Below are 24,323 nucleotides of genomic sequence, written 5' to 3'. Positions count from 1 at the left end.
CCTCTGATGTCGGGGTTCTTACTCCTCCTCGGCCGCGGGCCGCGGCCTGCATCCTGATAAGGTTCCCGCCCCCTTCCCAGTCCGGGTCGGCGACTCCAGTAAGGTGAGTAGCTAACCCCGCCGTAGCGTTCGGCGGGGCCGGCTCCGCTCCCGTCAGGATCGCCGAGTTCGACCGATGTGTGCGAGTTGGTGGCTTTTCCCAAGGCCGCTGCCGGCACCTCTTCACACAGTGCCAGCGGGTTTTCTGGGAGTGCACTAAATACAAGTGAGAAAGTATTGAACAGGAAAACAATAAATAAGTTGGTGCACACCTCCGAATTTTCTCGCCATGGGTTCTTTAGAATTACAAGGACCCCATTCAAACAAGCCCTTTAAGGACCTACATTGGAATAGGTGATTGGATTATGGGACATGCATACAGCTTGAATACTGCCAATATGTATGCTGATTGGTTCCAGGCAAGCAGCCCATGGGGTCACAAAATATGGCTTCATGACCCCTCTTACTTTGAGTTATGAAGTTAAGCCATAAAGGTCCAATATTTTCCACCTTGGTAGCACCATCGAATTATATGGTTTTGATCCATAATATAATTAAAATCTCTACATTTGTATAACAGATCTGCCGTATTTACCACTACAATGTCATTGTTACACAATCTCCCTTTATTTCCTGTTCTTTTGTATGAACTAGAAAAAAGGCTTGTTTTTCCAAGGAGATTGGAGGCAGCCAATCTGCTGCGTGTGGCTTTTTATAGGTGCCATTCAAACCAACATAACATAATAAAAGAGCCAACATCACACATGTAAACCATAAAGTTGATGGCCCAAAGACAATCACTTTACCATACTGCAGCAAGCATTTGGCACACTATCATTGCTCAGAATGGCTGTTTCCAGGCCAGTGTAGGGGGTAATCACAAGCTGCAACAAATGGGAATTCTCTGCATTGTCTGACTTGTCATCTTTGCATCATGTATGTCCATTTTCTTTTAGTGAGTATGATGCCAGAATCCTTTCCAGTCTGAAAGAAGAAGACATCATGAGCCAAGATGAAGTTCCACCGGCTCACCAGCTCTGGTTGCTTAAACCAAAAGATCGATGGCGTCTGTACAGGTGCCAAGTTTCTCTTTATTCCATTGTTTCCCTCTCTAGGCCTGTACAGTAAAACCTTATTGCTCGACGTGCGTATAGGACACCAGCATTGTGTCTATCATTACTCTATGCTTATATATGCTTTGCTTTATTGATGTACCTGCTAAAAGTGCTCAACTGAACCATATGACATATTAAATAGAACAGTGAAAAGAAAAAAGAATCAATACATTAAAAAAAAGAAATTAAAATAAACAATTAAACTCACAAGTGGTGAAAGTGTGAGCCAAACCATCGCCCTGATTAGATTTATGGATGAGATTCTCCATACTGGTCTAGTGAGACTAAGTGAATCTTACTGTTTGTAAGAGGGACATCTATTAAGGTCTTACCTTAGGTGAGCTGATTTAATACTAGGACAGGATACCAAAGGCCTCTGGTGGTTATACATATGTAACAGGAACGAAATTAGGTGTTATGTGATACATGAATGTCATGGGCTTTATGGAGGTCTGAAATGACTTAAGTGGAGACGATGGTAAGTTTAAAGGTTTTAATCATAGAGGCCCGCCCAGAGCCCAACGCAACTTCTCATCTCCTCAACGGTCGCTGTCTCTGTATCGCGACCCCTGCTTTCCAATAACAGGGCTTGCGGGACAGAGAACAGGACCAACATTCCAAGCACATCTTTACATATCTCTGCCCTCAAGGAAAAAAAACAAAATAAATATTATTGAAAATGAAAGCAACTAATTAACAATAACACAACAAAATACAATGAATTTCAAAGTAATACAACTAACGTATATAATCTCCCAACCAAGCGGGTTCTTTGGTAACTCTCCTTCTCTGAGTAACCCCTGTGTCACTTGTACCAGCTTCCACTTCCACATTTCTCTGCACATCATCCTCATTCACAACTCCACCTCCCGTTTGTTGGTTTTCCCCCTTACTCCCTTGCACCTCGGTGGCCCTGGCTAACCTACCCTTTGACCATACCTCACCACCCTCAAGAATGACTACACCATTCCTTACAGTAGCAATTTTCTTGCGACCAAGAAATCTACTTTCAACACACTTGTTTATGGATCTGGGATTCTTGATATACACAGATTCCCCTATACTCCAGTCTCGCACCTTCACACCTTCTCTTCTATCAAACTGTTCCTTATTACTTTCCTGTCCTTGTCTGACCAGTATCATAATCTCCTTCCTGTCCACCACAACAGATTCCACCATGCCTAACCACCCTGGGTAAAGCTTTGTCCCAGGTTCTCTTCCTTTGAGAGAAACAAAAGGAGAAACTCCCGTCATTGAGTGTGGCGTAGTCGCATAACTCCAGGTCACATGGTTAAGTACTTCTCTCCATGGTTGGCCCATGCGCATTGCCATTTGGATTCCCCCTTTCAAATATCAATTTACTCTTTCTACCAACCCGTTGGCTGTAGGATGGTATAATGCCGTCCTGGTATGTACAATGCCGTAGCTAACCAAGAATTTCCTCATCACCTCTGACACAAATTGCACTCTTATCAGATACCAACTCAGTAGGAACTTCTTCATGAGAAAAATTCTCTCCAAAAACAAAATCAAATCTTTAGTAGTCACTTCTCTAACTGCTTCCCATTCCACCCATTTGGAATGGAAATCCACCAATACAAACAAAAATTTGAACCCATCACCTAAACCTGCAATGGGGCCCATAATATCCACTGCCAACTTTACCCACTGTTGATCTGGAAGAGTGTTAGGAACCATGGGTGTCTCCCGTACCACTTTGCACTTGTCGCTTGACTGACATGACATGCAGTTTTTTACACACCTTTCAGCCATCTTATCCATTCCAGGCCACCAATAATTTCAATTTCCTTTTTATTCACCAGAATGCCCTTGATGCGCCAACTCAACCAAAACAATCCTAAGATTCTCTGGCGGCACACAAAATTGCCCCCTCTGAAGGCTTTCCTTCAATCAAACTTAGATGTAATTTGTTTACAGGGCCCGTCTCAGTGCAATGCGCCCCCAGCAACCACGTGGTGATGGATGCCTTTCATAGATGTCAGATCGCGTCTGGACAATGCTTCCAAAACTGATGTAAGCAAAGGGGCTGGACAGCTGATCTTTTGTGCTACTGTCCAGCCCCAGATCACCTAAAGTGATCTCTACATTTCAAAAACAAACCCAAATAAAACATGTGCATCCTCTACAATTGTTTACTTTGTGCTTGTTTTTGAGAATCTGGCCCAGAGTATTCAGCCATGACATGAAATACCTCAAAACCTTTAAAAATCATTCCTGGATGTAAAAACACATTAAATTATCTGGAGCTGAACAGCGTTCTGACTTCATAGGCTTTATACATTTCTCCAATGTTTTTACCGTAGAGGTTTTACCTCTGATTTTATTACCACACATTTTTTGCTGCACTTTTCGTGCAACAGGGGATAGGTTTGGATAAGGCAATATGGGATGGGGAGAGCATTGGGGGTGGCGGGTAGAAGTGTGGGTGACCCCCCGCATTTGCAATGAAAAATAATTTTAAACAATATACAGTAAAAACACGTCAAATATGTTCAGTAAAAACATATGGAGTCTTGACCAATAAGGCTTTAAAACATTTTCCTCAATTCCAAGAGTATCTTGTAGAAGAAAAGCACTTGATCAACATTTTGAACCCTAGAGCCACATAAGTTACTCTATCCTGGTATTGGACATTTTCCCAAGCACCCATCGGCGTATTCACCTGAAGGTGCCCTAGCTTAAAATGGTTATGCGGGCCGGGGGTGCCGGGCCACTCTTGTACAGGACCCTGCAGACAGGCCCTCTTCCCCCGGCATGGCGCTGGCGCAGCGCTGCAGTAATGCACACATAGGCCGGGTCAGATGGTAAATGACTGGCGAGCAGGAAGCCGCTGACCTCTTTATTAAGACGATCACATGGTGTGCGCCACGTGCGCATAACAGATGCCGGTGCACGAGTCCTCGAGGGGCTTGGGTCACAACATCCCATGACAGGGGTATACATTAAAACAACAATACATCAATGACAATAAAGCAAAATGGCATCCATCCAAACTTGCAATATCACACATTCAGTCCATGGGGAACCATATTAGTCCAGCGGAGTTGGTGCAACTCTGACATGCACGTTTACTGAGTCCATATTAAGGATCCAGGAACCCGCAGGATGACACTTCAACTCAGATACCAGGGAAAATAATACAACACGAGTGGGCCCCTTTGACACATTAGGTCACCCACACATTTGCGAGACCAGCGGAAAACACCCTAATTGCTCCCGAGTCCATGTTATACACCGGTTATTATCACAATGTGGAGGGCTGACACCTCCACGTGCAGGCAAAGCCGCACCTGGGTAACGGGGGATACTGGGGACAGTACTTGTCCCTTGTACGGGCTGCTGGCTGCCCTCCATGGTGTTGCAAGCTGCAGGTACAGCTCTGTTGGGGATGGCTGGACGCAGTGGTAGGGCTCATGATTTCCCTCGCCCACCCCAGTCGTGAGCTCCCATTTGGGGACAGGGGCAGGCTGCAGACAGGGGTTGTGGGCCTCACCTGTTCAGGCTCACCCCACCACCCCCCTATTTATTTATTTCATTTATAGAGCACACAAGCAACCCGGGGGCATCGAGGCACTGTTACAAAAACCAGTTACTTGCAAAAAACATACAGAAAAAAAACAAGGAGGACAGTAGGTAAGCAGAACGTATACAGGTATCAATGAAAGGAAGAACCGGCTAGGCAAACAACCAGGTTTTGAGGAATCTTAGCAACACCCAATATGAGGGTTCGGCTCTCAGGGTGGGAGGGACGGAATTCCACTGTTTAGAGGCAATACAGGGCAAGCTAGAGCCTCCAGCTTTCCAGCGTTTGACTTTCGGTTGGAATAGGCAGTCCTTGTTGACCTGGAAGAATGGACTATAGAGACTTTCTCAGAGAGGTGGGGGGCAGTATTGGAGAGGCACTTGTGGGTAATGCACATGGTTTTGAAAATGATGCATTCACGAATCAGAAGCCAGTGTGCTGCTCTCCTGGCTTCAGAAATATGTTCACTCTTGGGAATATTGCAGGCTGTTCAGAGAGCATTGTTTTGTATGCCTTGCAGCTTCTGAAGGTTTTTGGACAAAGTGCCAGTGAAGAGGACGTTGCAGTAATGAAGCCTAGAGCTGATGACTGCACAAGCAATAGTTAGGCAACTCTCTGTGAATAGAAAAGTTCTGGATGCATGTAGTAATTTGGTTGCATAGATTGCCAAAGAGGCGATTGCGCTCACTTGGCGGGACAGTGAGATGGTGACGTCGAGGTAGACACCCAGCTTCTTCACTGATGAGGAGACCAGTACCAAGATATTGTCGGTATAAAACTCTGAGTATTGGTCATTGTGATTTTTTAGTAACGCACGGGGCCCTACTAGCAGGAGCTCTGTCTTATCCCTATTCAGGCAGAGGCGATTTGCTGCCATCCATGCCTGAATGGTGGAATAAACGATATTGAGCATGTTGGAGTCTTCCGCGTAGCAGCCATTGAGTGGTAGGAGAATTTGTGTGTCATTGGCATAGTTGCTGTATGCAATGCCGACAGAGTCAGGAATGCCAACGAGGGGTCTGATAGATATTTTAGACCGTGGGGGATATGCACAAGCCTTGAGTTACCCCAGCAAACACTGTCATGACTCTTCCCTCTAGGAAGGCAGCAATCCAGGATGTGGCTTCGGGGAGAGGTTAGCTAAGGTGTTAAGGTGATGACACACGATTTTATGGTCTACCAAATCGAATCAGCTCACAGGTCCAGGAGGAGGAGACTTTCCTTTGTCGCTAATCTCTTCCAGCTGTATTTTTAGGTCAAGCAATGCTGATTCCGTGTCGGGACCTGGGCAGAAACCTGATTGGCGCATTCCCAGGATGTGGTTGGTTTCTAGGAAATGCTGAACCTGGAGATCAGCCACTCTTGCTAGGATTTTCTGAAGGAAGGGGACTGTGGTGATAGTTCTGTAGTTGTTAGGTACTGCAGGGTCTAAAGAGGTTTTTTTTTAGAAGGGGAAGTACCCAGGCTTCCTTGAAACTAGCTGGCACTACTCCTGCAGAGACTGAGGCATTTATGAAAGCGGTAATGAATGGTGCTAGGACTTGCGAACAGTCCTTGATGTTGGAGGCGGGGCAGATATTCCCTTTATACCTGGAAGGTTTTAGACTTTTGAGGATCGATAAGACTTCTGGTTCTTTGACCTCTTTGAAGTGGAACTGGGGGATGGCCAGATTAGGAGTAGCGGGAGTGGCTGAGAGACGGAGAGGGGGAAGCCTAGCTTGTTTGGCACAGATTTTTACATTAAGTGTGTCACTGTTATTAACCTTAGCAGTTTGAATGGTTGTACACCATGCTTCATCCTTAGTTAAAGAGGGGTGGGGTATGGCAGGGGTTTCAAGTTCACTGAGGGTTGTAAATAACTCTAGTATCAGACTTGGCATTGGCGATTCTAGAGTTGAAGGAGGACAATTTTGCAGTAATAATGGCTTGTTTTTAGAGCATGGAGGCCTTAACATCCGGTTTGATAGCACAGCGAGTAGAGCGCTCGCTTTGACATCTGTGCAGAGCCGGCTGACGCAGGTTTGAATCCCGGCACAGCCAAACTCAGCCTTTCATACTTCCGAGGTCGATAAACGAGCACCCCACACCGCGGGTAATAATAAGCAGCACTCTGATACCTGAGGGTTCGTAGCGCTATATAAATGCTAAATTATTATTATGATTAGTGTACTCCAATCTCAGAGAGGCAGATAGGTTTTTTCCAGGTCGATTCTGCAAGCTGTTTTTTATTGCAGAGTTCTAGGAGGTCTGGGGTGAACCAAGAGTTTGCGTGTCTGATGGGTTTAGCTCTGCGGGGAACTAGAGTGGCAATGTGTCAACTGTTGAGGTTAGTTTTGCAGTATATAGGTTTGCCAAGATATTGGGCTATTTGGAAGATGGGGGTTTTGGATTAGGGCAAGTCGTGGAGGGGCAAGATGCGTTCTTTAGTGAGCTTCCGAGAGCTATGTGTTAGCGAAGGTGGTAGGGGCAAGGTCTTGGGTTTCAGTTTCTTGGGGTGCGGGTTGATGAAGTCTATAATATGGTCTGTTGTGGTGGCCGCTTCCATTCACTCTCCCCCAGGAGGGACATATTCAAACCAGGGCAGCGGAAGCTGCACCTCTTTCCTTCGCCGCCCCCCCCCCAGTGTGGACGATTATTTAAAGTGGCATCCATGTGGACAACCAAGAGTTGGGGAACGCCATGCAGGTTCCTCCCAGTAGTCGGCAATTATCTGTGGAGCCCATCGACGCCGGGGCTGTCCCCTGGCGATGGGCTGATGGCGGTCCTCGTGTGCACTGTCACGGGGAGACCAGCGCATCCCTGTTGTGCCTGCGAGGCCGGCAGATCCTTGTTGCATGTTGGGGGCAGCGTGGAGGACACGCTCCTCGTTGTGGCCACCATCTCGACCAGGAATAGCTCTCCCTTTTGCCAGCGGGTTCCTTTTGGGCGTTGGGAGGCCGACATCTGGGAGTTCTTGTTAGCCCTCCTTGTTGCTCCAGCTCCTCCAGGAGCTAGCTTGGCCAGGGACTGGGAGACCAGCAGCCTAGCAGGGGTCAGGCTCTGCACCTTTGACTTTGTGCCCACCCGCAGGGAGTGAGCTTTGCCATGCTGGCAGAATGGCAGGAGGAGGTCGAGCTCCTTACGGTTCGGGATCGGCGGGGCGCCGCACCCCATCCTTGTCGCCAGTTGTTATGGGGGCTGGGGCTGCCGGCCCACTCTTTTACAGAGCACTGCAGGCCCACCCTCTGCCCCCGGCATGGCGCTGATGCAGTGTTGCAGCAATGCATACAGAAGCCGGGTCAGATGGTAACTGACAGGCATGCAGGAAACCGCTTGCCTCTTTATTAAGATGATTACATGGTGTGTGCCACGTGTGCATAACACATGACGGTACACAAGCCCAGGAGGGGCTTAGGTCACAACAAAAAACACGTGAATCTCCCTACCCATTCTCCCTAAAAATATTTTATCTGCTGCACCTTCATTGTGCGTCAGGCACCTGCAAGAAACTTATGAGAAGAACAAACCTTGAGACCCGATTGGAAACTCTTGTTTAAAAGCATCTTCTTTATCAACATATTACCTGTTTTAGGAGAATATTCTATAGCGGTCTCACCAGCAGAACATTGTAAACTTGCTCATGCCGAGGTAATTGGTGCCATAACATTTGAGTAAAAAGAGGAATTGACGTCCAAATTCTATAAAGACTGGATATCTTAAGGATGCAAGGTATTCTTCAACAACTGCCATGGCTTTAAAATATGTGCACGAGTCACAGATGACCTCAAGCACACACTAGCTCACGAAAACGGTTCACGGGTCTGGGAGCCATGGAGCGAAGCACTGTGTTAAATCCCATAGACTGCAAGAACCATCCCACCTCTCGCACTTACCTGACATACCGAAGGTCCACTTACCAGAGTCACATCACTCTCTGAAAAAACCAGAAGAGCCCCACCTGTTTTCAAAATGGCGGCTCGCCAGACAAGTCAGCAAATCACCCGGACCATAAACCCAGAAGTCTAGAAGACTTATTCTGGTTCACCAGGAATAAAAGACCAGAAGACGCTTGACTCACGCCTTTGCTGGGTTCCATGTGTTAATATTCCCGCAAAAATATCGCCATACAAGAATGTCACCATATTTTTGCAGCAATATTAACCCATCAAACCTGCAGGGGACACCCCTGCAACCTCCCAAATTATTTTAAAGGGGGTGGGGGACCCCCGCAACCCCTGCTCCCAGTTACCCCCAAAATGTTCCCCACCAATAATATCGCCTATGGCCATTCCCTGATAATATTATTGCTGGGGATAATATTACCTGATACTTTTGCTGCTAGATTACCATGGCGAGTCCATGACCTCATTTAATCCCATATCAGAGGAGTAAATTATTCTCAGTTTTGGGGCCAGTCAAGAAGACGGAAGGTCTTCATAGCTAAGTATTTACTTTATTTATGTTTCTGTTATTGCAATACTATTCTAATTTGAGATTGCAGATTAAGTCTGATCAGGGGGACGAGGGTGCTTAAGTAAGGAGTGCAGTTAGAAATCCTTGCTTCACAGAATAGTGCAGTTAGCACTGCTCCTTTCTGTGGGTGGGATTAACCCCTCATTTTGGGTTTTTTCTCAACAACTTCTATTTAACAGACTGTGCATACAGCATCACATGCAAAATATATGCTGCAATGTTACAATGCCATGGGACATGAGTTATATATATTGTACTCGTATAGCAAAGTCCACATTACAGCCTCACCCCGCCCTCCCCCCAAATCCCCAACCCTTTAAAAGTTCTCTAGGCCATCCGCACATAATCCACAGCACAGGGCCCTCAACACACTCAAACAAAATCACAATAGTGAGAATCGCCTAAGAACAGGTGGCTTTGCGACGACCGCTGAAACCTTTTCTGCATACTCTATAAAGGGAATCCTACATATTATGTATATCTTCCCTCACATATCGCATTAATCTTTCCAGCCACTAAAATGTCCCATATCTTAACCCACCACTATTGGGGTATAGGTCCTGCCGGACTCTTCCAATTACGGGCTATTGTTATCTTAGCAGCCACCACTAAATGCCCAATTAAAGTGGCCAGAAAACTCGACAAGTATAGTATACCATCCCCTGTATCGCTCAAAAGTGTAATCATGGATTTTTCAAAATGGCCGCCGGCACTAAGTAGACGTGCCGACAGCTCTCCCACGGCTCAGAACTGGACTGGGCGTCCCGCCAGCCCTCCAGAGCTCCTAAAACACCATGCCAGCTGCTGCGGGAGCCACGCGACGTTGGAGGTGCCCGCGGGACACTGAGTGCTTTGGGGCGTTAGCAGCATAGTGAGCGGGCCGTCGTGGAAGCGATCAGGCGGGAAGGCGAGGGGGCGGTGAGCTACGGAAGGCAGCAAAGCGAAGTCCACGGGCGCGGGGAAACATCGTCTGCCTGTCACCGAAGGAGGAGCGCCGGACGAGGGAGACAGGGACCTGCCCAGAACTGAGGAGACGCGGGCGAGTGCTGGAGCGAGGCGAGCACAGAAGGGGCGGGGCAGAGCCCTCGAGTTCTCGTGGAAGACAGCGCGGGGAGCGGGCCGCCTAAAGTGGAGGTGGTGCGGTGAGCAGCTGAGTTCCGGGCGTGCTACGGAGTAGCCGGCCCGGCAGTGTCCTGCAGTGGGGCTGCGCGGGCCCACAGAGAGAGACGGGAGGAGATCCGGCGAAAAGGAGGTAAGGGGCACCCCAAGGAGGCCGGAGGGAGGGCCCCCCCCACCCCCATGTTTTTGCTTCACGGGAGAGGCGGCCGCCACTATCATATAAAAACTGTGACTCCCTTGCAGTGGGGAGCACGGGAGGATGAGGCACTAAAACGGTGTCCCCCCTGGAGGAGGAAGGGAAGAGGAAAGAGGACTTTATGCCCCCCAGTGGGGGGAGGAGGGTCACGGGCAGACCCGGGCACAATTGGACAGAGCTAGGAGGCCTTCCCATAAATTAAGGAAGCCAAAGTTTGAGGGGCCTGAGCAGGGCACTGACGTGTGCGGTCTCCCCTAGACCCAGGCCCCCAGGGGTCCTGTGAACTGAGCGGCCTGCCTGGGCCCACCGGGAGTTGGCATTACTTCTCCTTTTGCACGCGCCACCCCTGAGAGGGCTGCTCAGAGTAGCTGGATAAGGGGAGAGGTCATCCCACGTCGCAGTGCAAGGAAGGTGGAAGGAGGGAGAGAAGGCCCAGGAGGCTCCAGCTGGCAGAAGAAGAGTGCAGTGGGAGACGGAAACAGCAAAGTATGACCACTAAAACAAAAGGAAAAGGAGGGAAGCCTTCCCAAGCCTCAGGAGACGCATCGGGCACCCTTCACCCAATGTGGTCTGCGCAGAATACCAGGGAAGGGTCCGGAAATAGCCAGGAAGAGGTCGGGGAGGGCACTCCTCAAGGAGGTACGGAAGGTTTGACTCCGATGTCTCGACATGATCTCTTGGGTGAATTACAGACTCTGCAGACTAATTTGGCAAAGACATTCCAAGATCAATTTCAACTTATGCGAGCTGATCTGAATGAGGCCCTTGGATGGATCAGACAAGAGATGAGGCAACTAGGTGAGAGAACAGATCTCTTGGAAACGGGTATTCAGGAAGTGGATAAGGAAACCACAGCAATAGTGAAGCTATTGAGAGACTCGACGTAGCAACACAGAACCTGGAAATACAGGTGGAAGATCTGGAAAATAGATCCCGAAGGGCAAACATAAGGATAAAACTGCTTCCGGAATCGATGATGGATAAAGAACTAAAGACAGTGGTCCAAGAAGTGTTTGCAGAGATTCTGGAGGAAGAGAATCCAAGCAGGATTGATTTGGATAGAATACACAGAGTGGGGAGACTGATTAAGGGGCGAGCGGCGAGACCAAGAGATGTCCTTGCAGCATTCATCAGATATGCCCAGAAGGAAGCAGTCCTTCTGGCGGTGAGAAACCAAGAACCCATCGTGTACAAGGGGCAACAAATCGCATTGTATCAAGATCTGGCGAGTATTACGCTCACAAAGAGGAGGCAAATGAACCCAGTACTAAGAGCGCTGAAGGAGAAAGACATCCGGTACAAATGGACCTTCCCGTTTAGATTGGTTTTTGAATGGGATGGGAGTCCAAAGCGCATCACTTCGGTGCAGGACGGAGCGGGCATTTTTGAGTTCGAGGGTACCGCCTCAGGATCCGGCTCGCAAAGTGTGAGGGGACGAGGCAACTTCCGGAAAAGAAGGTGAAAAGGAGCGACGGACTGCCAGGAAACAAAAGTGGGTTGGTGATCCTTCAAGTGGTTAACGCATAATGTACGAGGGCTGAACACCCCTCTTAAAAGGAAGAAGTTGGAACAGTTCACAAGGAAAGAGGGGCCAGATATTCTGGGGCTTCAGGAAACTCACCTATTGTTCAAAGATCAGGGGTGGTTGAAATTGCGTGGGTTTGATCAGATCTTTCATGCAACTAGTAATAGCAAAATGATAGGAGTGGCTCTGGCTTTTAGAAATACGGTGGACTTTAGGATTGGGTATGTCATACGCGATAGGGAGGGGACTTATATTATAGTCAGGGGGAAGTTTCAGGACCTCCCCTACACCATAGCAGTAGTGTATGCACCAAACTCTGGGCAGGAGCAGTTTCTACAACGAGTGTTTGGGGTATTCGAAGAGAAGTCCTATGTCATGATGCCTGCTCCCGAGGAGCCAGGTCAGGCCCAGCGTCCCCGGAAGCAGACTTCATACTCACCAAGCAGGACCCAGCAAACCCCTATAGGGGCTCTTTGGACCTTGTCCTGGCGCCTTTGGCGCCAGGCTCATAAAAGGCATCTGTCCTGGCGCCATAGGCGCCAGGCTCATCATGGCAGAACATATGGTAATGCTTGGGTGAACACACCTGAGGCAGACCATGCTGCATACTCACCCGAGGCAGACCATGCTGACTGAAGCGCCAAGCCAACTAAGGCTGGGGAGGAACTATTTTCTTTCAGGAACTCTTTTCTTACTCGGGTGGGGCCAGTGGAAGAACACTCACCTGAAGCTCTTCCAAGGCTATTTAAACCACGCCCGGATGGCCACACGTGCTTCGCGTTATTCTGCATCTGCAGCAGGACGCTCACCGAGTCGGCTCCTGCATCCTGGCTCCTGCCACGCCCGCCAGCACCTGGAACACCTGCAAGGAGAGAAAGGCAAGCATTAGGACATTACCTACCTTCATCCAGCATCCGGATTCTTCACTCCGTCGATCCTGCAAAAGAAAGTCAAGGGTTAGAAACGCATCTCATCGCTCGCTGCAGAGCCGCTTCCACTTACCTTCACGTGGCGCTGTCTAGCTCTTCAGCGGTCATAGGCGACATCGGCCGCATCCCAGCACCTACGGAAAAGAAAGACAATAGTTAGAAGCGCTCCGCTTCTCACGCTGCAGCGCCGCTTCCACTTACCTTCATGTGGCGCCGGCAACCTTTTCAGCGCCCATAGGCGACATCGGTCGCATTCAAGACCTATGGAGAAAAAGGACAAAACAAGGTGAGCTACAAACTAATTGCAAAAGGACAGATTACTCACCTTAAGTCTTACCTGAATTTTGTTGGGACCTCAGTTCCCTTTTCGGGTCGGAGCGTCTTTTCTGGCTTTTCCGTACCCCGGCCCCTATGGGGAAATAAGACCCACTCATTAAGGTGTCGGAGCAAACCACTACGGCACACCTTCATTAAAAGTACTCACCTGAGCTTACCTCGGTGAATCCATTCCTCCACACGGATTCCTCACCTAGACCCTGAAAATTAAACAAAGGCCAAGGGACAAATAAGACTTGATCTTTTGAACTATATACTTACGGCAGCATTTTGGTAAAGGCAAGCAGACATCGAACCCTCGCCAAATACGAGATCCAGTGAAGTAACTGGAAATCTACGCGCCCCTGCGTCAGAAGCAGGATGGAGAGCTCGTCCATACAGAAATTAAGGTGAGAGTCTGCGGAAGGCACAGCTAGGGTTCGAGGAGGGTGAGAAGGGGAAAAAGGGGGGAATCTCACACACAATCTAGCAGACAGTTAACTCCCTTTTCCCATCTACAGAAGGATTATTCTACGGGCCAGACAGACGAGGTTTGGGGGTCCAGTCCATCTTCCAAGCACTACGCTTTACCGTGGAAGAAGTTGTAGCAGTCCAGAACGGGTCGGCGCCTCTGTGGGAATCAGGTGAGCGTTACATCCTGGGGCCAAGTGGTCCTGATGGGAGATCTTAATATTGATTGGGACAAGGAACGGGATAGATTTGGGGGTCAGGTAAGAGGAGGGGACGGTAATGGCAGCAGCTTGAAGGATAGGATTGAGATGATGGGATTGCGAGACAAGTGGCGGGAGTTGAAGGGGGGAGGAGGATGGATATACGTTTCTGTCGGGGGTCCATGGGTCGCAGTCCAGAATTGATTATATCTGGGTCTCCGTGGGACTGGTGAGTGGGATTCGGGAGGTGAATACGGGCCCTATAGGAATAGCAGATCACAAGACAGTCTCCATCATTTTGGACTTACGGCACAAAGAAAGGAGGGTGTGGGGATGGAAATACCCTAGGGCTTTATTACGAGATCTGGTGATTAGGGAAGAAATGGAAGAAAAGATCAAAAGTTTCTTTGCTCTTAACAGGGAGGGAGATACGAGTGAAGAGGTCAGATGGGACGTGTTTAAGGCCCTTTTGGGGGGAATTAATAGCGGCAGCCACCCTACGGACAAGGCAACTAAGGACACTTGAAACACAGCTGGAAGCAGAGGTAGACGCAGCTAGGCAAAAAATGGGCATGACTCCGACCAGGTCCGCTATGAGGGAATATAGGAGGGCATTGGGACAATTAGAGGTTCTCCGGACCAAAAAAGCTAAAGGAGCACTGCTTGTGGTGCACCAGAAATATTATGCAAAGGCGGGTAAAGCTGACGCGCTGCTGGCATGCCTCCTTAGAGGAGCGAGATCGAGGAATGCAATCACGGCGTTAAAAACAGGGGCAGGGGAAAGGGTTACACGCCTAGAGGAATTACAAGAAACGCTCGCAGAGTACTACGATTCACTGTATGCCTCACCGAACCCTCGGGTTGACCTACAGGAGAGGTTTTTGGGAAAGGTGCAGTTAGGGAGAATAGGGAGGGAGGTACGGGAGGCCCTTAACCAGGAAATTACGGAGGAGGAAGTAGGGAGAGTGATTAGGGGATTGCAGGCTAACAAAGCCCCAGGACCGGATGGGTATATGGGAGCCTTTTATAAAACATTTGACACACTGCTGATCCCGCATGTAACCTCGCTCTTTAACACATTCAGGCGGACAGGCAGAATAACTCCTTCCATGGAGGAGGCTAAGTTGACCCTTATTCTCAAACCTAATAAGAACCCAGACAAAAGAACGTCCTATAGGCCCATCGCGCTGATAAACACAGACGTCCAGATCTTTACTAAGATCTTGGCGAATCAACTTCAGAATTGTCTGCCGGATTTGATACACCCGGGTCAGGCAGGCTTCGTAAGGGGCAGGTAAACAGCGGATAATATAAGGCGGGTCACTCATTTAATAGAAAAGGCGCAGAAAACGGACACTCCTGCGGTCCTGCTTGCTTTGGACGCTATAGTACACACAGAATCTCAACTCCTTGTGCAACAATATGACTGTAAGAATACCTGTCCGTGTACAAAGTGAGTTGCCTGGGAGAGTCCTGTTGGAGAATGACTTAAAGACTCTTGGAGTTGTATCAAGCACCGCTAGGCCTCCCAGTAAAAGGAAGCAGGAGCAGACTAGATTAGCCAGACAGGCAACTTTAGATGACTCTCAATGGAAAGTTACAGATGTACCTATAACTTCCAGTCCACAGGAAGAACACCCTTCTAATTCTAAATCTAAAAAGGAGACAAAGGGGAAACCCAAGGTCTCAGGAAGGAAGAAAGGTGTCACCCCTGTTCAAAGGACAAGGACATCCCGAGAGGAAAGTCTAAGGTCACACCTGTGACCCCTCCACCAGCCGAGGGTGAGTGTGAGGAACAACCAGGAAATGGTGAATCAGCTACTGGTGAAAGATAGCTGGAAGAAGCCCTTCCCCCTGTTGGAGTTCTGCATCCTAAAGACCATCCTGAGCTGCAGACTTTGCTTGCAGAAGGTGGACCCTGTAGGGTAGATTTCAGCAGAGGTCAAAGAGTGTCCTACTCTTGAAGGACTTCACCAACAGACAGCTTCCCAGCTGGATGGGCAAGAGCCTTGGAAGCACAGGCTGTACTGGGAGGATGGCCTCCTCTACAGTGAGCCTATTGAGTTTACCCCAGGGAATACAGAATATGTGTAGTGCCTCAAGTGGCCAAGTTTCTACAGTTATCCTGTGAGATTCCTCTAGCTAGTCACTTAAGTTTTAAGAAGACCAAGAAGAGGATTTCTCTGTATTTCTACTGGCCCAAGATGGGGTCTGATGTAGATACATTCTGTAGAAGCTGTCACACTTGTCAGACTTCTGGCAAGAGTGGAGCCAAGATCGTGGCACCCTTGGTGCCTCTCCCAGTGGTGGGAGTTCCTTTTGAGAGGGTAGGTATTGACATTGTTGGTCCCGTAGACCCTCCCACATCTTCAGGAACCTGATTTATATTGGTTGTGGTAAGCCATACCTATGAGGACTGTTCCCGCTCATGCAGTGGCTAAGGCCCAACTTGGTATTTTTACCAGGGTTGGTTTTCCTAAATAGGTTATTTCAGACATGGGGACCAGTTTTATGTCCCACTACATGCAAGCCATGTGGAAAAACTCTGGAGTGACCTACACGTTCTCAACATCCTACCATTCCCAAACCAATGGGTTGGTGGAGAGGTTTAATAGAACTATGAAGAGCATGATTGGTGCTTTAGAGGAACACCTTAGAAGAAAGTGGGACCTTCTACTGCTAGGCCTTCTCTTTGCTTATAGAGAAGTCTCCCAGGCAGGGGTTGTTTTCAGCCCCTTTGCACTCCTCTATGGTCATCCGGGTAGAGGTCCATTGGCCTTAATCAGGGAAGGGTTGGAGAGTGCTCCTTCCCTCAAGCCAGTGACAGTCATTGACTATGTGTTAGGTCTCCGACAGATAAGGACACAAATGATGACAGAAGCTTCTGATAACTTGAAAGCAGGTCAGGCTCTGGTTAAACATTGGCATGACACAAAGGCCAACATGGTGGAGTTTACTCCAGACCAGCTAGTTCTAGTTATGGTACCTACAAGGCAGAAGGCCTTACAGGACAAATGGATTCGACCCTTCAAGGTTATGGGCAAACTTGGAGAGGTCAATTACTTAGTGGACTTGGGCAATCCCAAGGGTCTTTCACACCAACCATCTAAAAGCATATGTTTCCAGGCCAGAACTAGGAGCTTTGCTCTTAGCATCTTATCAAGAGGAGGAGGAGAGTGAACCTCTACCCGACCTTCTCAGGGAACAGCCTTTAGATGGTAAAATAGGAGTGAATCCCTCTTCTGATCTGACTCTGCAACAGCAGGAGAAGTGGAAAGTTCTGTTGAATCAGTTTGCCTCCCTTTTTTCACTAACACCAAGCTTGATCCCTTGGGGCCAGAATGATATACTCACTGGTGACTGTCTCCCTGTCAAAAGCAGGGGTTACAGAATGGCAGACCATGTAAGAACCCACATAAAGGAAGAGGTCAAGAAGATGCTTGATCTTGGGGTAATAGAGCCATCTACAAGTCGATGGGCTAGTACTGTTGTGCTAGTGCCAAAGGCAGGATCCAAGGAGTTGAGATTCTGTGTGTACTATAGAGCTCTAAATGTAGTCACCACGACTGATGCCCATCCTTTACCTAGGACAGATGAGCTAGTGGACAAACTTGGTTCACCCAAGTTCCTCAGTACATTTTACCTAACACCAGGCTATTGGCAAATGGCTCTGACAGACCATGCCAAGGAGAAAACCACATATTCCACCCCAGGAGGCCTCTACCAGTTTAAGGTTATTCCTTCTGGACTAAACAAAAATGCACCTGCTACATTCCAAAGGATGGTGGATCATGTTCTGAATGGGATGGAGGACTTCTGCATGGCATACTTGGATGACATTGCAGTGTTTAGTAGCCCCACTTGGGAAGAGCATCTTGACCACCTTGGATATGTTTGCAGGCTGTTGAACATGCCCATCTAATCATAAAGGCAAGCAAATGTCAAATTGGTCAGAGTAAAATGGTCTACCTTGGACATGAGGTAGGAAGAGGTGAAATAAGGCCATTGCCTAGAAAGGTTCAAGCTGTACAAGACTGCCCCCCCCCTACCACCCAAACCCATGTGAGAGCCTTTCTAGGTCTCATGGGTTACTATAGGAACATCATTGAGAACTATGGGACCATAGCTTCTCTCTCCTCACCAAAATTCCCCAAGAAGGTCAGGTGGAATGAGGAGTGCACTAAGGCATTTGAAGGACTTAAGAAAGCCCATTGTCAGGCTCCAGTCTTGAGAGCTTCTGGCTACAACCAATCCTTTATTGTACAAACTGATGCCTCAAATACAGGAATAGGTGCAGTTCTGAGTCAGCCGGATGAGAAAGGCAGGGAACATCCTATCTGCTTCCTCAGTAGGAAACTGAAGGACAGCGAAACAAGGGGGACAACAATTGTAAGAGAATATTTTGCAATTGTGTGGTCTTTGAAGAAGTTTAGACCATACTTGTATGGATCAACTTTTGTAATTCAAACAGACCGCCAACCCTTGAGATGGTTAATGCAGATGAAGGGGGGAGAATCCTAAATTGTTAAGATAGTCAATCAGCCTTCAGCGGTGTGATTTCACCATAGAACACAGGTCAGGGTGTAATCACAAAAATGCTGATGGTCTCTACAGAAAGTATGACCGACTGGAGTAAGGAGATTCATCCAGGAGTGGATTAAATCCTCCTGTCTCTTAGTCTGGAGGGCCGGGGGGGGGACGAGTGTTAGGGAGAATTCTCAGAAATGTGCTAATTCCCTTCTACCTTGGAGGCCCGAGCTCTTTTTGCAGGACTTTAGGACTTTTAATTTCTAGCCTGGAGAGAGTGAGACCTTTTACCCTCTCTCTCATGTATTTTTGTTTAATTTGCACTTTGTGTTTCTTTTGGTTTTGGAGTCTGACAAACTCCATAGGCAGCATCTTTTTACATTGTGACACACAGCACCTTAAGTGCAGTGGCACAGGGAAGTCTTTCATATTTCCCAAAGTTTTAAATACCTTCTCTTGGTAAAACTGTTTCCAAGAGCAGTGAAGTGAAATTGACTTTACCTACATTTGTAACTTTCTAGACCCAGCACACACTATCTTACAATAGGGTGCTGCAGGGGTTACTTAGTATCTCCTTTGTCTAGTTTGTCATGTAACATTTTTGTTACCCTTTCTCCAATTAATGGCTGGTGGCAGTGGTTTACTTTTTCCTACCATTGAGTGTTTCTACAGCGGGGTGCAATTGCAGCTGCAGTAAAGCACCCATGGGTGCCCATTTTGTCAAAATGGCCCTGTCTTCTTTTTTCGTCATTTCTTGTTGGACAGGTCCTTCTTGAGATTTACTCTGCGTGCCAAACCAGGTTTGGTCCCTTTGTTCATTTTGTCTTTGACTCTGGCTCCAATGTGTCTGGCAGGGCAGGAAGCGAGGGAGGTTCCTGAAACTCTGTGCTTTGTCTCCTTAGTTACGGGAATGCACCCAAAGGTGGTTGGCTGGCTGGCTGTCCGTGGAGGACAGCCAGCCTGCTGTGTAAGTGACAGCTAGGCTGCAAATTAATGGGAGAAACCTGCATTCAAAAAGGCAAGGTATTTTGCTTGGAAGGCAGAGTCGACCACTGGACGAAGGAATCCAAAGAAGAACTTGGAAGAGACGCCTCTTGCAACTCCTGGACTGTTGGTTTCCCCGGTGAACCACTGCTGCAGTGCTGAAGCTCTCAATTCGCCCCGACTAGAGAAGCCGTGCAAAGGATGACTTCTCCCCTTGGGTTGGTGGGACCAATCGACCCCAAGACGAACTCATCTGGAAATCTTCTCCAAGGTGGCTGTACTTCCATTTGCTGCTCCAGGAACCGAGTTCCAGGAGAGGAACACCAGAATCGAGTGCATCGTTTTTAAGTCGGACCCGAGCTCCAGGAAGATCCTCCGGACTCCCATGAAGCAGGACTAACCAAGCCTGAGCCACCTGTGCTGGATTGTGCAGAGTGCTGGACCCCAGATGCAAGGAAAGTTCACCAAGTGTCCGAGAACCGCAGTGGTGCTATTCGCAAGAAGCTGAAACCGCAAAGTGCTGCTGAGCTGAAGTTTGCCATTGCTGCTGACGACCTTCAAATCGTAGTGCACGAGTCCCCAGACGTCCTCCCTCTTGTCCCCACGACAGAGGCCCAGGAACAGGATCTGCCATACTACAACTGGAACAGCAGCCAGCTGCAACCAATTTCTTCGGACGTAGGGTACTGTAAACTAAGGGGTACTTACTGCTTGCTGTGTAACCTGCTAGCTCTCAGTTGAGACTTGCCTTTGTTACCTTTTGCAGAGTTGCTTGCAGCTTTGCCCATCACAAGCCACCCAGCTTGTGGCCCAACTGATTTATTTTTCAACAAAAACTCTCTATAACATTGTGCAAAACTGTTTACTTGCCTTCAAGAAGAACTTCAACTCCCCTAGACTTTGCTCAATTGACATTGGCTGTCCTGGCTCCCTTATAGACTCTTCCAACCTCTGACTTTGTGTTTTGATCTGTCCCTCCAAAAAGTCACACATTCTCTACTTGTATAGCTGGGAAATGGTTGTTCATTTACATTGCATTGGGGATTCAAAAGTACTTATCTATTTTCTCCCTCTAACCTTTTCATTTTGACACTAAACTCAGTGTTGCTTTAAATGTACCAGCGATATATCAATGTCCACAGTGTCCTGGTTATTTAAGTCACCCCACGGTGTAGGAAGTGTCTGTGTGCCATCCCCAAATGGTATCTACTGATTTACTGAAACTGAGCGTGTATTTTTGAAGTATTTCTTAACTTTTACATATATGCTCCCTTCTAAAGAAGGCTTATTCAAACTGACTGTTAAATAAATAATCGTTTAATCAAGAAACCTTGAGTGTAAGAGTTTATATGGATACTTGTGACTGTGAAACTCTATGTTGCAACACTGCAACTCACATTGACCCCTCTTAAAATAAGTCTGGTTGCTCAGTCACTCTACCAACTTGTCTAATGCATGCTTATACCAAAGGTTGGGTTAACTATTGCCAAGAGGATAAGGCTGGTGCAGTCTCCCACATGGTACTGCATACAATCTTGCCTAACAGGCTTGTTAGTCTTCTCACCCTGGGTTGGGGTATTCATGCTCTCACCCCGGCATGGGGTATTTTTGGTCTCACCGTAGCATGTGGTATGTGTGGGCCTGACAGCCCTCATCCTGGTTGTCTGAACCCACCTGTAGTCTTGTGAGGCGTTCCACTGGTAAGGCTGCAGCACGACTTTTGTTTGCCTACTTGCTTCCGAGACACTGCATGGTCTCCAGTGCTTCCCGACGGTTTGTCACAGAACTTTGGCAGTGGCTCCTACCTACGCCGGTTGACCACAGTGCGTGCAGTCGCATCTCTTCTGTCATCGGTGGGGCTGAGCTACTCCAGCTCCAGGCCTGTCCACAGGAAGCAGTGCTATGCGGGTTGTATTGCTTCTCCGTGCTCGACGCTGTCTTCTGCGTGTGACTGCTTTCTGACATTGCATCCAAGCGGGTCGGGACCTCCTCTGCATCGCTGCTCCACGGGCGGATGTGTCTCTCTCCTGCTCACTCTCATGCTCTCGCCCTTGTTCTCTCTTTGGGTGTTCCCAAGGGCCCTTTATGGCTTCCCTTGGGAAGACACAGATTATGCAATTGGTTCTCCGTTTCGCACAATGAAGGCAACATCAACGGATCAGAAAACCACACCAGCTCCCATCCTGACCATTTCTATATTTGTATATGCAATTCCCATATAGCCATTAAAAACGTGGACTATTTGGGCCAAGGAACATATAGGGATGGCCTAGTACTCTAAGGGGGAGTCACTGTCCCCTAGGTGGTGTTAGACGTAATGGGCTCACCTCCCTAGTCCCAACGGGGTTGGCTCCCCTTGAGGAAAAGGGACAAGATCCCTGCATTTATCACACTAAAAGGAAGAGTGCAGAGTGCAAGTTTGTCATACATGTTGTCAATTTAAATGAAGTAGATAATACTTAGAATGCTGCTTTAGTTTGGGGGAGAGGTGTATGAGGTATATTTGCAGTAGCGATCCTTTTATCTCGTTGCAGACCACATGCTCCTTTAGTGATGTTACAATACCACAATGACAGGGCAACTTACATTCAATTAATAAATACAATGACATTGGAATGTTAACTCCAAGAGCATTCATTTGCAGTGCAGTGTCATTTGTATCTGGGCAAGGCCGTAATGCCATGAATCCTCTTTGTTCATTTCAGAACATGGTCACATTGTCTGGAAAACGTAGTTTTATTCACCATTTACTGTACACTCTAGCCTTTGAAGAGCAGCTCTTGGTTGTTGTCAACACACTGACACACTAACTAGCAATTCTGGTAGCATTTCACATACAAATAGTACTACTAGTATTCTTGCTGGTAATATCAGTAATAGAATAATTAGTCAAATTATTATTGGTACTATTAGTAGTAGTAGCTCCTATGGTAGTAATAATAAAAATATTGCTATTAGTGTTAGTAGTGGAACTCCAAAAGTAGTCGCTGTATTTCTAGTACTGATAATAATATTAGCAATTGATTGCAAAAGTAGTTGTAGAAATACTAGAAGCACTTCTGGCTTTAGCACTAGTACTACAAGCAGAAGGATTAACAGTAGTAGTACTATTATGAGTTGTAGTAATATACAGTATTAGAAGTATTTGCGGCAGTATTATTATTACTAGTAGAGTCTACAGTAGTAATATTAGTACTTGTAGTGGTCCTATGTAAGTAGTAACTTTATTTGGCAGTACTACTAGTTGAGGCAGCTGCACTAGTTACATAGGGGCTAGCAGTAACACTAGTTACTACTTGTGGTGGTGCTAGCAGTACTAGTAATACCACAAGCATTAGACTTAAACTACCAGCAGAAGGGGGGTTTACAGTAGTGGTAGTACTAGTAAAGGATTTGGTAGTAGTAGTGCTAACCTGTTAATACATACCTCTAAAAGGCAGTGAGTTGTATGCAGACAATTAAACTTGTCCCTTTTGCAGGAAGTGGCACAGAGCATACACGGATAAGCTGAAGGAGCTGCTGAATTTTAAGATCGAGGCTTACCAAAATGGGACAGCGGAATTGATTAAGTTAACCGTGCAGGAGAATCAGCTCATTCTGAAGCAAGCTCTGGTCATTGGGATGACAACAACAGGTGAGGGTTTGGTCATATTCCTTTGGCTCCTAATCTGGAAAGGTGAGTCTCATTTATCACTACATTTAATCTCTTAGTCATATATTTATGTAACATTTATTTACAGCACAAGATGACAATACCTTCTCTTTGACTAGGTACATGCTCGGCAACTGAGAGTTTTTCATCAAAACTGTGTGTCCTTTGTATCTACTGCACCCCCACTCACTTATCCTGCCCAAACATGACTATACATCTAGAAAAACTAGCCACTGCTGCCATGTAACTCTGCCTTATACCTCTGTCAAGTGAGCAACAAGTGGAAATTCTTAAGCAGAGAACTCCAGAGGTAGCAGTGAGTGTGGTTCAGCTGTGCGATCCGTGCAATAGACAGATGGTCTGTCCAACTGCCTCCCCCTACACCTCCTTGTTTTTGGAGATACCTGTAGTGGGTGTGCAGTAGCTGTCCCTTGCTGTAGGCAGTCTGCTCAGCAATGAGAGCATTTTTTGGGAATGTTTACAATGTTGATCGCACACATATAGTAGGTGATTAATGAACCTCTGTCTACCATGGACACAAGCAAAGGGAATTAACACTTCAGCTACCACTACCTGATACAGACAGTTATTGGTCACCATGATCGGCTCACGACAAACTGTTTTTACGAGATGGAAGGGTGTCACTGGGACAAAATATTTTCCCTAGGATCTGACACGTGATTGTACTAATAGAAGGTTGTACCATCAAGTGCACCATACTTGTAGAGATGTCTCTCCAACGTACAAAATGAAATCGGAAGGATGCAAGAAAGGGAAAGTGTGGATTGGTATGCCCCAGAGGTGATGAACAGCTCTCCAAAGATCATACCTTTGTAGGCTCACATTATCCTTGCTACGGCACTGGGGAGAATAGAAAACAAATAAATTCACAGGTTGGAAGGAAAATTTGGCAAATTAAGAACACATGCTCAGAAGGGCAATGTAAGGAAGATAGTCAATGCGCTCAAACCACAGTGCTCTAGCGAATAAAAATGGATGTGCTGAAAATGTAAAATAGAGTCCCAGTAAATGTGGCATTATTGAACTGCATTCAAAGAACACTAAAACAACGAAGCATAAAGAAAGGGCGACCAGCCCCAGGAGATATTCCTTTGACGGATCCATGTGCATCTTGGATCTAGTAGTTGGAAATTTGGAAAATGAATGCTTGTACGTATAAAGAGGCTACACAGTGAATTCAATGACCTGATATTGGACATACAGGATGAATAAAGAAAGTCAGGTGAAAAGGGAC

General features: G+C 47.4%; 1 protein-coding gene across 4 annotated transcripts in view; it reads left to right on the top strand.

Annotated features, from left to right (window-relative positions):
- LOC138498049 (NFX1-type zinc finger-containing protein 1-like) overlaps positions 1-24,323 on the top strand; it is a 1,106,230-nt gene that overhangs the window by 800,739 nt on the left and 281,168 nt on the right. For all 4 annotated transcript variants that reach the window (XM_069621891.1, XM_069621892.1, XM_069621893.1 and 1 more), the window contains 2 exons: positions 996-1,115; positions 22,896-23,050. In XM_069621891.1, the coding sequence (XP_069477992.1) occupies positions 996-1,115; positions 22,896-23,050 (275 nt within the window). The remainder of the gene's footprint in view (positions 1-995; positions 1,116-22,895; positions 23,051-24,323) is intronic.

This window comes from Ambystoma mexicanum, chromosome 5q (assembly GCF_040938575.1).
Source record: "Ambystoma mexicanum isolate Mex_15411 chromosome 5q, UKY_AmexF1_1, whole genome shotgun sequence".
NCBI classification, from domain to species: domain Eukaryota; kingdom Metazoa; phylum Chordata; class Amphibia; order Caudata; family Ambystomatidae; genus Ambystoma; species Ambystoma mexicanum.
This window is presented reverse-complemented; position numbering and strand designations above follow the sequence as displayed.